Below are 14,668 nucleotides of genomic sequence, written 5' to 3' on the forward strand. Positions count from 1 at the left end.
TCAATTGAATTGCTAAAACAGTCTTGATCTTGCTGTTTGGTGATCTTTGATCTGTAAAGTTTTCAGGCCTCATTAAAGTTTTAAATACTTAAAATCCATTGTTTTTTTAAAAAAAAGTACTACGCTTAAGCCCTGTCACAAAGGCAATATGTTTTGCTAACGTTTCCGAGTTTTAAACCTTGTACCTAGAACAGAATTCAGTCTCCGACATAACTAATATTACGAGTCGTTCACGAGAGTGGTCGTTAAAGCACGTTCGGTCTGACGAGGCACCATGCTTAAAAAAAAAACCGTCCAATGAGTATAATTTGGATTTGGTTAACTGGAATATTTCCTTCTTGCTATCTAGTTATACCGTAAAAGATCTATAAAGACCCTGGGCAGGAGGGGGGGGCAAAATGGAGAGGGTTTATTTGAGAGGGGAAAGGGGCTCATTTCCTTCTTATAGTAACCGAAGTCACATTATGTCACTTCAAGTCACTTTTCTCCTTTTCAGTCACTTTTAAAGCCATTTCATGTCTCTTTTTCTGGGTTGAAGTCTCTTTACATCACTATTCTCCACTTTCATCGTCGTGTCGTTCCAAAAACCCAAGCAACCCTTCTGCAGGGCCTAAGAAGAACTCCTCAGGAGCAGTTTAGCCTATAACGATTAATTACAGATTGTCCAAACGAACGGCGACCTCTCCCTCAGTACCCTAACTCCAATAGATATCCATTCGCGTTGGCTGATCCATAATTCTTGAGCGGAGTCTAAAATACTAAGCACGGCACCGCCTTTCCAACAAATCGTCCGGGGATTCATTTCCTGTTGCGAGTAAACAAGAGGAGAAACATTAAACGATTCGCAACCAACCAACAAGCAGAAACACACAGAGAAAAAGGCTCTGAAAAACAAGGAGGAACTCATGAAATTGAGATTCAACGACTAAGTTTGCGAGAACATTCTTGTAAAAGGTTCAGGTAAAACACATGGAGCTGCCGATCGTATGTCAAATTAAGATTGGTTTTCACTAACCACGTAACAAAAGCTCAAGCACAACGATCAAAGTGCATTATCATTGACCTTATACTCGTGAGCTTGCGTCTCTAGTTAACACCAGGCCTAAGGAAGGTTAGGGGGGCATCATTAGTACTCTCCGAGATCCGCCGGCCAAAGTAGTCTGCGAGCAGGCACACGCGCGAGTAGCGAGGCCGCGAGAAAGAGCCTCCTTTTTGTACGCGCTTCCGCCTCAGACTTCTCCTCGCCTGCTCCTCGCCGGCTTGTTCTCGCCCGCTTGCACGCTACTTAGCAATACAAATGTAGCTAAACTTGTCGACTGTTGCAAACACGACAATTTTTTTAAAGACTATCTTTGCGACTGATGATTGACATAACAATCTAATTTCACAAGAGATCCAACAATAATGGCTTGATTTTGTAGACCAATGAACTTAGAAATTTTTTTGAAATTTTCTCAAAATGATATTTCTTTGAAATTGTTTTCCATATTCATTTGGTGTTTACAAAGTTTAAGTTCCGTAAATTGAGCGAACATTTCGTGCTTTTTATCAGTTTAAAACAAATGTCTGATAAAAAGAGAAAAACTTCATACCTTGGGTCTGGCTATCACTTCAACTTGATCCACGAGTTTGCGGTGAGACGCGGGTAATTTGGCCTGTAAACGTGACTGTAAGGCGGTCGCAGCGCCGTTGAACATGAACCCGCCTCCAATCAGAAGAACTGAGCTGTACATCTTACGTTTTGTGTCCTCGGTAGCTGCAGGAAATAGAGTAAGATGTAAGGGTAGAGGTGCTAAATAAGCTTATCTCGTCGCGCGCTTATTTCTGTCCTTTGCTAAGAGCTGAGAGCAAAAACGTTCCACTGTGAAGACGTTGCACTACAGAGGATCCGCGTATAGTGTCTCTGAAACAAATTTCCGAGTCCCCTGCAATTATTGATGCAGAAACATTACGGAGCCTGTTCATAAATATTTCGCGCATTTTCGGTGCATACACTTTTCATAAATGCAAACCGATGAGCGGAACCTGTCCCCCGCGACCTTAACTAATACCAGTCAGACGTTTTGCCACTGAGCTACAGGAGACTCGTGCAAGCTAGGCTATAAAACTAGGCGAAAAGTGTGACAATGATTCAAATCTCACTGTACAGCCAAGCTCCCAGAGGGGGAGGGGCGGGAGCCTAAATTTTTTTCAAGACATTTCAGTTAGGGTACATACAAAGAAAATAAAGTAGACTTTTTAATGTTCAGTGTTGTATAGTAACTAATCATCAACGAAATAGTAAAAATAAAAGTAAATGTTCATAAATTGTCGTGATCTACCACCATCTTGGGAAGTGGAGGGGGAGAGGGAAGGCTTAATAAAAAAAACCTTGATCTTCCAGAGGGGGTATTCTCGAGTAAGGGCTTTAATATTTTACGGTAGCTTTAGTACTTGTTACGACACCTACAAGATAGTATGCATCATCACGCTTACTCAAAAGTAGTCTACTTACGGCAGCAATTGATGCTATGCAGTATAGCTTGATCTAGACCCAGGCTCTTTTCAGAAACAAGCTTCATCTGTTTGTTACCAGTCTTCATGGCGGTCGTTAAGTCCTGATCAGGGTCTGGTACTGACTCGGTGGTTGGTCCAGCCTTTGAACCTGATGATTTACTAGACTGATCCTGGCCTCTCTGTGACTGCGGACCACAGGATGGTAATTAATGATATACTTTATTTCACGAGGGTGCATTCACGAGGGCAACATTTGGTAAACACTCTCTTCAATACCTAGGGCCCAAACTTTGGAATGCTGTCACACCTAGATTAAGAAATTTACCCTCTTTAAAACAATTCAAATGCGTTATACGTAGTCGGGACCTCACTGCGCTGGCTGCTAATATCAGTGACTGTCGGGGATGCAAACTATGTCAAGAATGACTGGCAGCCAACATTACATGACATAATTTTTACTTTTAACATAATTTTAATTTTTTATATTTTAATATAGTTAAAGAAACAGAATTTTAATATATTTGTACTTAGGTTTTTTTTTTAAATGTATATAAATATTTTCTATTTTATATATATTAATTACGTTTTTTAGTTAGGCAGGTTAGGTGTCCACAATTAGTAGAGGGGACTTTTCCCCTCAGCTACTACAGATTTGACACGTTAATAAAGTTGTTATTATTATTATTATTATTATAACAATGCAAAACAGGCAGTAATATTTAAAGCACTACATGCTTGTGGGATCGTGTACTAACTAACTAAACTAGCCTTATAGAGCGGTTTTCATTTGAGTGTCGAAAGTAAATTGCGTTTGCTTTGGTATTGCATTACTACGCTTACTGATTGGCTTAAAAATCCCGCGCCACTTTCTGAGCCAACCAGAACTAAAACCAAAACCAATCGTGACTCGCTCGCGCACGTTTTCCTCCGCTTCGTGCCAGCTACATGTATTTGCTTGGAGTTTTGATTGGTTCACTGGATTGTCTGTGTCCTTTGTGATTGGTCAGAGTAATTCCTTTGGTTTTGGTTTTACGGCACTCAATTGAAAACTGCTCTAATGCAAACTTGCTTAGGACTGACTTGGATTAGAAATATGCAACGAATTTAAGTAACTACTAACAAAATTAAAAGTTAAAAATCGGACAGCGTTTTGGCACTGATTGAACAGACAAACTGCATGTTACATGAAATCGAATTTCTTAATTGAGAAATCCATTTTTACTTTTCTACAAAATTGTTTGGGACTACAAGAGTTGCTAAAATAGTCTGAAGCAAAATTCCACAGCATAGCACCTCTGTATGTATTGAATTCTTGAAAAAATGTCTGGAAGATCGCGGACCGAATGCCTATTTACAGAATACTTCGCCATGTAACCAAATCTGAGATCGATGGGGCTGTTTTGATGCTAGCTATGCTGTAGAGTAGTTTGAATGACTGACCAGTTTTGAGTAAAAATGACGATTTGTTTATCCTTTTGGTGAATAGAAATAACAATTGAGTTCATTTTCCTTCCATCCCTGACCCGTCCCACCAAGAGGTCTCTTACAACAAATAAACAAAATCTATAGCATTTCTGGCATCTAACAATTTCTTAATAATAGACGATTAGGGACAAGTTGCTTGCGAGTCAACATTCAAAACTACATGTTAGCACCAAACTCCACCGCGGTCAAACGACAGAAATGTGTAAAAAATAAGAAAGTACTGCAAAGATAAGGTTTTAATTTTCACAGTTCAAAGTTCGATACATAACCGGTATCCTAAGGGTTTACTAAGTTTTTTGGAGCTTTACTAAAAAAGTTCTACGTGTTTGAAAATAGCGATATGCGGACTTGTCGGCGCCATTTGTTAAAGCACCTTTGGTTCGGATGCGAAACATTTAAAAAGTAAAAACACTGGTTTACCTGAGGGAATGGGATTATGCTTTCACTTGGCAACTATTTTTATCTACCCTTGCTCGTAATAACACTTCAATTTGAACAAAAAACGACGAAATGGAAAGAAAACCTGCCTGAGACTTTTGACCGCGGTGAAGCACCAAACAACAGAGACACTGAATTTTTTGGGGTCCAATCTCAGCTAGTCCTCACCTCAAGCAAGTATCTGTCGTCACACAAGTCTTCTGGGTCATCATATTGATGATCTTTAGTGTATACCAACCTTTCACCCACAATGCCAAACAATTGAGGAAAGAACATTCCCTGTGAATAAAGGAACAGTGCTTAGACTCCCAATATACAAAAAACAGAAAAAACAGTCTGTGCTTTCCATTAAGCCAAATATTTCGGAAATTTCGGTTGGAAGTCAAATGAAAATGTCCATTTTGGTTCGGTCTGACCGGAATATTAAGGGCCACCTCTGGAGGTGGTCCACCGACTTTGACTGGACCGAAATTTACCGTTCCATTTTAACAAACTGTCCATTTGTCTTACTTAGTTCAGAAGCTTCTCACAGATGGGAACTTGGAAAAAGAATGCAAAATGGAAATGACCATAAAATGTCACAATGGTCAGTTCCTGTTGGTCTGACCGGTCACACTTAGAAAATGGAAAGCATCCAGTGTCACTTCAAAGACAGGAGAAAGTGTCTTTCACATACCATAGGAGCTTCAATTGCTTCATCTCCAATCTTCAACTGGTACGAACGAGGAGTGTCAAAAGGACGGTGAACTTGAAACTCGTGCACTTGGCCACCAACAATATCCTGAGTCAGCAAAAAAAAAAAAACAGCTTAAGTTGAGAGGGTCTCTCGAAGGACACTTAGCATTGAAGGCTGCTATTGTTGCAGCAATGTGCACAGCATAGCAGGATTACTGGCAGTGGCATCCTTAATGAAATCAAAGTACTCGCTCATGGCACGCAAAATTACATACATTATTTTTTTACCTGACTAAGATGACAGAATGTTTCCTTGAGCTCATGCAGAAGAAGTACATCAAGTCTGTTGTTGATATCACACTCTTTATAGGGAAAACTGACCTTGAAAGGAACAAATTAAAAGTTTCAGTTACAATGTTAACTTTTTACTTACAATGGGGATTTGTAACTTGACCTTGATGGGAATAAACTGTTTCAGCTACAGAAAACTGTTCTTTTAAAACTTAATGTGACTTTAAGACACCTGGCTTCAGAACTACATGTATTTGTACAATATCTGAGAAAATGGGGAGAATAGACCATGAAAATGAAGTAGCATGAAACACAACATGAGGCACATTTTGGGACACTTGAGAAATATTGTTGCCACTTTTCCAATTCCACAACCAAAATTGAATTCTGTCACACATGGACAACTGTGCGCTGATTTTCCATGTAATGTGCAGGTAAATTTTCAATGTTTCTGTATAAATCAAAACCTTCAACATTTTTCCATGGTCTGCACTCTCATAGACCATAGAAATGATACCATAAAATGTCCAAAACTTTACAGTGAACCACTTGCCTAATGGCTTGTGGATCCACCGAGTTTTGAACACTTTATGGTATCATTTCTTTGGTCCATAAGAGTGTAGACCATGGAAGAATGTGGTCAGTTTGTTAAGTAGAACATGTACAAAGCCTTACATCGATGTGGAAGCTCCACATTTTACCTCAGGGATTCCCACCCGTCCTTCCCAAGTGCAAGAAAACATTAATTTTCTGTCTAATGCACATTCAATGACATGGGTATCGTATGACCCATTGTATCATTGCTTTGCAATTGTGACTACCGGTAGTCTCTTTACACTACTTACTCTTCTCAACAGCCAATAGAAGGTTCTTGTGATGTCTCTTCCTCCATACTGAAGCCACAGTCTAAAGCAGAAAGTAAATCACACTCTTAAGATGAAAGCATTAACTCATAGCACGCAAAATGATTGAGTGTGATGATGGAGTGTTTGGACTGCAGTTTAAGGTAATTCCTTTGTATTGCATTGTGCATTCTGTACTGCGCATAATTTTACACATGATTAGTGCATGCACAATAAGAAAATGGCTGCTTTTTGTAAACAGCTTGGCTCGCAAGAGAGACAAATCATCGTTTTCTCGAAAAAACAAGTACCGGGACCTGTCATTTTTTTTACATTTTTTCTCAGTCTAGCAATCACGTTCTTTCTACAAAATGAATATGGACAAATTTCTGTTGTAGAAAAAATTAATGATAAACAAAAATGTGAACTTAGCCAGTACTCATGATAATAAATTATAATTGCTGATATTGTAAAGAATTATGGGGTATATTTAAGGGCTACCTGCTCTAAAATGAATGCCAGGACCCCTCTTTTTTATTTAAAAAATAAAGTTCTCTTAGGATAAATAACCAGTAGGCAAAGTTTGAGCGAAAATCTATTGTCAGTTTTATTTTGGAGGAATGACCTTAATAATTTATCATAGAATGCAAATTTAAAAGATTTTGAAATGGAATTTGAAAGAAAAAAAAGAAAAAATAGGGGGAGGATCTAGAACAGTCACACCTCATTCAGGATTCTGCAACTTCTCTCTGGTGTTCCTGAGCCTGAAATGTCAGTTGTCTCTTAACCCACCCCAAGGGGTTAGGTCCCCTGGGTTTAGGCCCCCAGGGGTTAAGCTCAGCTGGCAGTAGACAACAGACATTTTGGGCTCATGTTTGCCTTAATGCGTCTTTCTATAAGCCAACACTGACAACAGTTTTTCATCTGAAAAAAGCACCCAACCCACCATATGATGTTCAATAGTTACCGTATTTATTCGATAAAGCGCCCTGGGTGCTTATTAACTTTTCGGACCTTGAGAGTGGGCGCTAATTCAGGTGGGCGCTTATTCGAGGCTGGGCGCTTATTAAATTTTCACCATTTTTAGCAAGTAGTAAGTTTACTGTGCTACAAAACAATGAAGAATAACAAAACGTGAAGACATACCAAAGCAAAACTTTAACTGTTCATTGAAAGTTTTTTTGTAAAATACTTGGAAAACTCAGCCTTCGAGGAAGTCTCTTAGTAGTACTAATTCAATTTCAATCGCAATTTCTGTAATAATCAATACTCATCTTGTGCACTTCAGGGGGGGTTGCGGGAGGTGGGGTGGGTGGGTGCTTATTTACTTTTCCTACTTACAGGGTGGGCACTTATTCGAGGTTGGGCCCTTAATCGAATAAATACGGTATAATAAATAATTACCGTGAACTGGGAATGACTAATCCATCTTCTACACAACATATACTTGTCTTCTCATCTCCTACATCAACCACACAAGCAGCACTCAAACCACAACCAAACACTGAAGATACTGACTCCTGTGAGTGATGAAAAAAAGTTGCTGTTATAAAAATTGACTCTGTGATTACAGATAGGAGGAGTCATTGTTTAATGGCTTGTGCAGGGCTGCAAATAACAGTCGGTCATCGGACATTGGCTGACCAAAATTTGCTCATGTTCAACGAAATCCAAAGTGTGGTTGGACATGATGTCTGGACAATTTTTTTGGTCGTAAATCATTTTACGACAACAATGAATAAAATTCAACCTTTTGTTTCTGGTGATGTCCAACCACAATTTTGTTTTGTCTGACTAAGATGGTGTCTCAGTAGGACATTATGTCCTTTCAAGTGAAAAACATTATTTGCAGCCCTGTCGTGGGTCAGGTTCTGGAACAAAAGGTCCAGGCTTGAGTCCTGGCTGAGGTCAGAAGAAATTTATATAATAACCTGAATTCTACGCGCATTTTGATTGGTTCTTACTTATGATCTATCAGAGTACAGACACATGGATGACGTCACGCGGTGGTGTGACTCGCGCGCGTGATCAGAGTTCATAGTCCAAATCAGAGTTGTCGGCAAAGTTTTTCAAACTTGCTGGGCCACAACAAAGCAAAAAAGTTCAGCTTAATTACAAATCTTCAGTGAGAAACAATACGCCAAGCATCGTTCACCTTTCGAAGCATTTAACTGGGCGAAACAAGCTTGAAGAAGACAGTGAATTATTGAACGCTTCGGTTAATGCTTACAGATTTGAACAACTTTCCAAATCGGAATAAAGGTTAGTTTTTTCGTTAACTTTCAATTGACCATTTTTCTGTTTATTCAATCGGATTATAATGCTTCGTGTTAACGAAAACTTAATAGTGAAATCAAAACAACTTAGCTCATCGGTACAGCAGCATTGCTCACACAGAAGTGTGCTGAAGTCTTGTGTTATTATATAAAACAAATAGATTTCATTTTGCCGTGCGTCTGTTCAGTAATAGATCACAGAAGACGTCAAAATGTGGTATGAACATCAGTGACCCACTCGGCTAGCGCCTCGTGGGCCACTTCTCTGTTCATACCACATTTTGACGTCATCTGTGATCTATTACTGAACAGACGCACGGCAAAATGAAATCTATTTGTTAATTAGACAATGATGTGCATAGTCAACTCTCACTATAACGGACACCCATGAGACAATTTGGTCATAGAGAATGACTGTAACACCTACTACTTGACCACATAACACCTACTTTAAAACGTCTTCACTGGCTTCCGGTATGTTTCAGGATCGAGTACAAAATGTTGATCCTAACTTTAAAGGCAATTTATGATGTTGCACCGTCTTATATCTGTAACTTGATCATGATCAGAGACCAAACAAGATTCAACCTGCGATCTTGCAAGGAACTATTGCTGCAGCCATCAAGGGCAAAGACCAAGAAAACCCTAGGAGACAAATCATTTCAAGTAGCAGCCCCTGGACTGTGGAATAAATTACCATCGGACATAAGATCGATAAAAAGCTACGATCTTTTTAAACGAACAATTAAGACATACTTGTTCAAGAAAGCATTTGCGTGTTACAGCTAGAGCCTCTTTTTTAGCATGAATTCCACGAATTTTAGTTTTAGATTTAGTTTTAATTTTAATCTTGAGTTTTTCGATTTTTATACTAGGAAAGTTTTTAATTGTATTCTTATATATCTTCATATAATATTTGTAAATTTGTTTGTTTTTCTTCTTTTTAAGTTTTAAATTAACTTGATGTAGGCGCATTTGATCATATTCACATGCTAATTTGCGCCGAATAAGTATTAAATTATTATTATTATTATTACTGTAACTATAGCAGCAGTTATCTTCAGTATTATTTATTATGTGCCAGGACTCCATCTCCAGTCAATAACAATGGGGTGTCTACGACAGTGAGTGTCCACAAGAAGGGAGAAGGGCTCAAAATAGTCATCAGGGACAAGAAGGTGTTGCTGTCGGGCGAGTAGCTTTTCACACTCACTTCCCAAATGGGCAAGGAAATAAGCAAGGTATCTGCCAACTAAATCATACCAAAAAATCATGCAACAGGCCCAAGCAAGTAAAATTTGAGAGCTGCTTGTCTGAAGGACAATCCAGAATTCAAGTTACGGGTATTTTGAAGCCCTAGGGAGTCGACTGAAATAAACAAATATGTTGCCACTGCAATTTTTACATGCTTTTCTCACCTGGTGAATGATGACAGACGAAAAGCCAAGTTTACAAAGCAAGATGTTCATCATCTCCTTGATGTGATTCTTGTCGAAAGAGTCAGGAATCACCAGAACAGCTCTATAGTACTAAAAAAATATATTATAAGCTGTTAAGGGCCCACTGACGGATTTCTCGCGCGTTGCTAAGGTGCTAAAAGAGCGCGCGCTGTATTGCGTGTACGGGTTACTCACGCTATCTGTACGCGCCAGATGTGCAAAAAAATTTCCTTTCGAGCACTTCTTCAAACTCGCCAAATAAGATGAAACAATAGGAACTACCGAAAAACTTCCTGACTAATAGTTGACTTTACATCTGAGAATCAGTCAGATTAAATTGAACCAGGAAAAGCAGTTTTTTTACACATGCAAATAATCTCAAAAGCGTACGCGTACAACTGTTGCGCGCGCACTGTTCTCTTGTCAGATGAATTACGCATGCGTTAACAAAATGATTTCCGGTTTGCAGAAAAAATCTAAATACTTGGCGGTCTTTAATTTGATTCACTTTTTTTCGACGTTATATTTTTCCGACCTGGGTCGGGAACATAACTAAGTATTCATTTGCTTAAATCATTGTTAATAAAAATTTTATGGACAAATCAATATTTTAAATCTCTCTAAAAAAATTATTTTCCATAATGAAATGAAACCCATACTTACCAAGATACAAAAACAAATAAAGACACCATGAATGATTTTCTGATAACATGCAAAACATCAAAAATTTTAGACTTTTTCTTTATTGGTCACGTGATCATGGGCGTGGTCCGATGACGTCATATTTACGTTATGGACTGAGTAAAAGATTCAACCATAACTAAACAAGAAAAATTGCTAAAACTATATAACCGTGAATGTCCCTAGCAACGGGTCCAAATATATACGTCAGTGGGCCCTTAATGTTTATATAAAAATCTGTAAGACAGATTTTTCGCAAAAAGGAAAATGTTTTAATTTTGCCTATTTCAAAAACAGCTTAAAATCTGTCTTAAGTTACTGATTTTTGTTCTATTTTGCATGTTAAATCAGAGCCAATTTGTAATTTCTGAAATTTTGAGGTGGGGTCGTACATCTAGATTTTGAGAAAATGCCACCAAAACTACTGGTGCCCAGTCCCCTCTTAATCACTTAGTCGTTCATTTTATATTAAAATTAATTTTTATTGTTCAAATGTTACACATGATGGTTGTACACTGCAACAAACAGTTATAATATTAAGAGAAAAATAAAACATTTCTGACCATTTTACATTAACGAGTTAAAAGCTGGGCACATTTATCCTATCAAAACTGTAGAAAGCCACCTTAATTTTGTTCATGCATCACAAGTATTCATACCAACCCCTAGATCTCGTAGTGGAATAGTCAAGCAGGTCTGTATAGCGTAAGCCCACAAGGTCTCCAGATCAGCGCAGACGGCAGTAAGAGAACCTCCAGGTCCATCATGCAGGTTGAGATGCCCTCCTTTCATTGGCCAATGAAGGGAGTATGGTTCATTAGGATGAATGTATAGAGCCTAAAGTAATGCACATAAAAAATTTGCCAAATTATTATCCAACTGCACTCAAATTAGTCAAAAAACAAGTAATTATATCCTACGATATTGTATAGTTAGATATTTTGAGTTAGTTATTAAGTTTCCATGGAAACACCAGCACAAGTGCTTCTAATACATTGTTGAGTGTATGTACTTGAACTGTATGTACTTGCAAATACACGATCTACTAGAGTATAACCCTGCCTTTTTAAAAAATGATCTTTTGTTCTGAATTTTATCAAAAATTCTGTTCACTAAATAATTCTGAATTCTATTCAAAATTGAGGAATTTGGCTGGCAAAATGCCCACTGCACAAAGTAGTAAATTATGTTCAAACTTTTGCCAGCAGAATTTGTCCACGTCAAACCAGTAACAAGGCAAGAAAAAGTGAAAAGAATGACTGACTTACAGAATCCCCAACAATGAAGGGAGGTTCTGAGCTGGTGTCTGTCCACTTGATTGACGACTCATCCTCGTGGTGAAGCTCAGCTGTAACCTTAACATTGAAAGCCGCTACCTGTAAAACAGTGTCCTTGACTCAGTATACAAAAAAGAGAGTAAGAACAAAAAAGTATTTTTTGGGAGATTCTGACTGTAGTGATTTTACTGGGATACCGGAGAACCCGCAGCAAAACCCTCAGAGCAAGGACGAGAACCAACAAACAAACTCAACCCACATATGATGCCGAGTCCGGGAATCAAAACCGGGCCACATTGGTGGGAGACGAGCCGAGCACTCTCACCACTGCGCTATCCCTGCTGTGATGGGGTTCCAAATTTCACTTTTTAGTCTGAAATGGGGTCACTGAATGCCAAAACTATAATTTATCTTTCTACTTATCTAAATCAGGTAGTTTTTAAATGTGCAACAATAATGGCAGATATTGTAGTAAAGTGGAGAGTATTTGTAAATAAAAAGAGACGATAGAATGTGTATTTCCCCTCTGCGTTTTTAAAGGTGTATATGTTGTGGTTTAAATTTTCTTTTTGGTTTAAAATTTTTCAAACAAGTTTGATTTTTATTTTTCATTGTCTCATATTGATTGTCATAATCTGAAACAAAGGGAAATAAAAATCAAACTGGTTTGTAAAATTTTAAACAAAAGACAAATTTAAACCATGTGCAACATAAATAATCACCTTCGGTCTGAGATGGGGTATGTAAATATTATTTACATAACACTTTAGTCTGAGACTGAGTAGCAAATCTGAGCTTTTTTGATCTGAGATGGGGTAAGGGCACCTAGACCTCAGGAGAGACCCCCCCCTCCCCCTGGCCCCATCCAAACTTTTCCAAGTACCCCTCCCCCCTCCCTGGTGTGTTTCGAACTTGATAAAGGGTGGCACTGACCTGCGAAACTGTTGTTTGATGTTTCCGTGATCCAGGTGAAGTCTTCCTTGACCAAATAGCCTGTTCAATCACACTGAGTGCAAGCTCTTTCTGTGTTTCACTGTCGGGATGATCCAGGCCATCCCTGACCAATAAGCTTTGATCAGGGAGATCAACACTGCATTGTGAAGGTTTTCTCCATGCTATGACATGAGGAATGCTCTGCGGCAGATGGTCAGTGGCACGACCCAACCACATGGATGTTGAACCAGGATGAAGAATCACAACAGTAGAGGCTTGCAGAGGCTATAATTATTTAAAAAATACAAAGTAAATTTATTAAGCTTACTTACAGAATTGCGGTCATAACGCCCCCAAGGTAAAACGCCCCCAAGACAAAACGCCCCCTATAAGACATAACGCCCCCTATAAGATATGACGCCCCCATTGTAAGAAAGCAAATTTTATTTGTAATTTTATGATAACAATAGCAGAAACATAATTTTTTAGTTTTCGATCGTAAAAACCGAGTTTATAGTGAGTGGGTTTCACCGATCCGAGGTTCTTGTACTTTCCTATTTTTGTTGTTTTCTCTTTTCATTACCTTTTTATTCTTGCCTCGTACACGTAATTGTAAAACCGAGTGAGAAAACTAAGTGTAACCTAGTTAAACTAGCGTATGCTACATAATGTTTAACAATGGAATCGCACCGTAAAAAGGTGTTACATAGTTATTCATCTTACTACTCGTTGCTCACATAGATCGAGCGATACCGATCAAGTAACAAAAACAGAAGAATCACAATTGCCATTAACGGACGAATCCCAACGCAAACAGGCCATTACATCCTCGGATCCATCTCTTCTCTGATCTTTCTCTGAATATATAAATCGCAATAGGGGGCGTCATGTCTTATAGGGGGCGTTATGTCTCGGGGACGTTTTATCTTGGGGGCGTTATGACCGGCTACCTACTTACATTATATATAATGATACATAATGTATCAGTCATTTCCAAGCGAGATCATCCCCCCCCCCTGGGCAACCCCCTGGGCAACCCCCTGGGCATTTGACTGCTACTGAGGCCCAGAGAGTGAGGAATTTGATTAAACAGAAGCCTGGATGGTCGGGCATTTGACCATCGACAAAATGTGTCATAAACTATAAAACGCTAGCAAGCACAAGGGTGTGTAGTTAGCATTTTGTTACTTTAATGTACAGTAGTTTCAACATACCCTTTCCTATTAAAATTTGCTGATTAATAAGGCACGAGTGTCCGTTTAGACCTAGCATTAACAAGACCATGCAACTGGCCCACATATTGAGGAATTTGATCATACATTTTGAGAAAAGTCAAATGCCTAGGGGTTTGCCCGGGGGGGGGGGGGGCCATGATCTCGCTTGGAATTGACTGACACATGAGCTTATTCAACAAGGATGAGATGATGTTAATAAGTCCTCCTTCTTTTCCCGTAAAGAAATTTGCCGATGTGAAAATTGCCCTTCAGGAAACACTTTGATATCAAAGATGCCAAAGCTTTGATCTCTCTGGACAATGAAACATTTCTCAGAAAGGAGTGGGGTTTGGAAAATGTTTTAGGCCGAAACATAAACGAACCAGCACTGTTTCAAGAGGAAAAAAAATGTTTTCATACCTCAACTGATTCAGCAGGTGGGGGACGTTCAATTTTCACTCCACGCGGCATTTCTGCTTTAATAGTCGTCGTCTACTTAGTGTTCTATAACAAAAGACACAAAACATGCTTACTGACGACCGCCATTTTGTTTTGACACCGTGAGCCTGCGATATTTTGCACTTGTGAAGATTGGATACGTGGTGTAACTAACATATAGTG

The 14,668-nt window shown here is 38.8% G+C and overlaps 1 protein-coding gene across 1 annotated transcript; it reads right to left on the reverse strand.

Annotated features, from left to right (window-relative positions):
• Positions 1 to 309: 309 nt before the first annotated feature.
• LOC144632270 (actin-related protein 8-like) lies at positions 310 to 14,627 on the reverse strand. The gene is made up of 13 exons (XM_078490879.1): positions 14,468 to 14,627; positions 12,834 to 13,118; positions 11,892 to 11,999; positions 11,287 to 11,460; positions 9,922 to 10,032; positions 7,632 to 7,747; positions 6,231 to 6,291; positions 5,383 to 5,475; positions 5,096 to 5,200; positions 4,588 to 4,698; positions 2,495 to 2,681; positions 1,593 to 1,756; positions 310 to 805 (listed from the first exon to the last, which is right to left on the reverse strand). Exons 1-13 carry the CDS (start codon positions 14,516 to 14,518, stop codon positions 650 to 652), a joined length of 1,722 nt encoding a protein of 573 aa, XP_078347005.1. The 5' UTR covers positions 14,519 to 14,627; the 3' UTR covers positions 310 to 649.
• Between the last annotated feature and the right edge of the window lie 41 nt (positions 14,628 to 14,668).

Source organism: Oculina patagonica, chromosome 12, assembly GCF_052425735.1.
Source record: "Oculina patagonica isolate OP01 chromosome 12, crgOcupat, whole genome shotgun sequence".
NCBI lineage: Eukaryota > Metazoa > Cnidaria > Anthozoa > Scleractinia > Oculinidae > Oculina > Oculina patagonica.

Coding starts and splice junctions, on each gene's coding strand:
- LOC144632270 (XM_078490879.1), bottom strand. CDS start 14,518: ATGCCGCGTGGAGTGAAAATTGAACGTCCCCCACCTGCTGAATCAGTT. Junction 1,757..2,494: donor GCATAGCATCAATTGCTGCC/GTAAGTAGACTA, acceptor TATTTCCTGCAG/CTACCGAGGACACAAAACGT. Junction 806..1,592: donor AAGTGATAGCCAGACCCAAG/GTATGAAGTTTT, acceptor TACTCGCAACAG/GAAATGAATCCCCGGACGAT.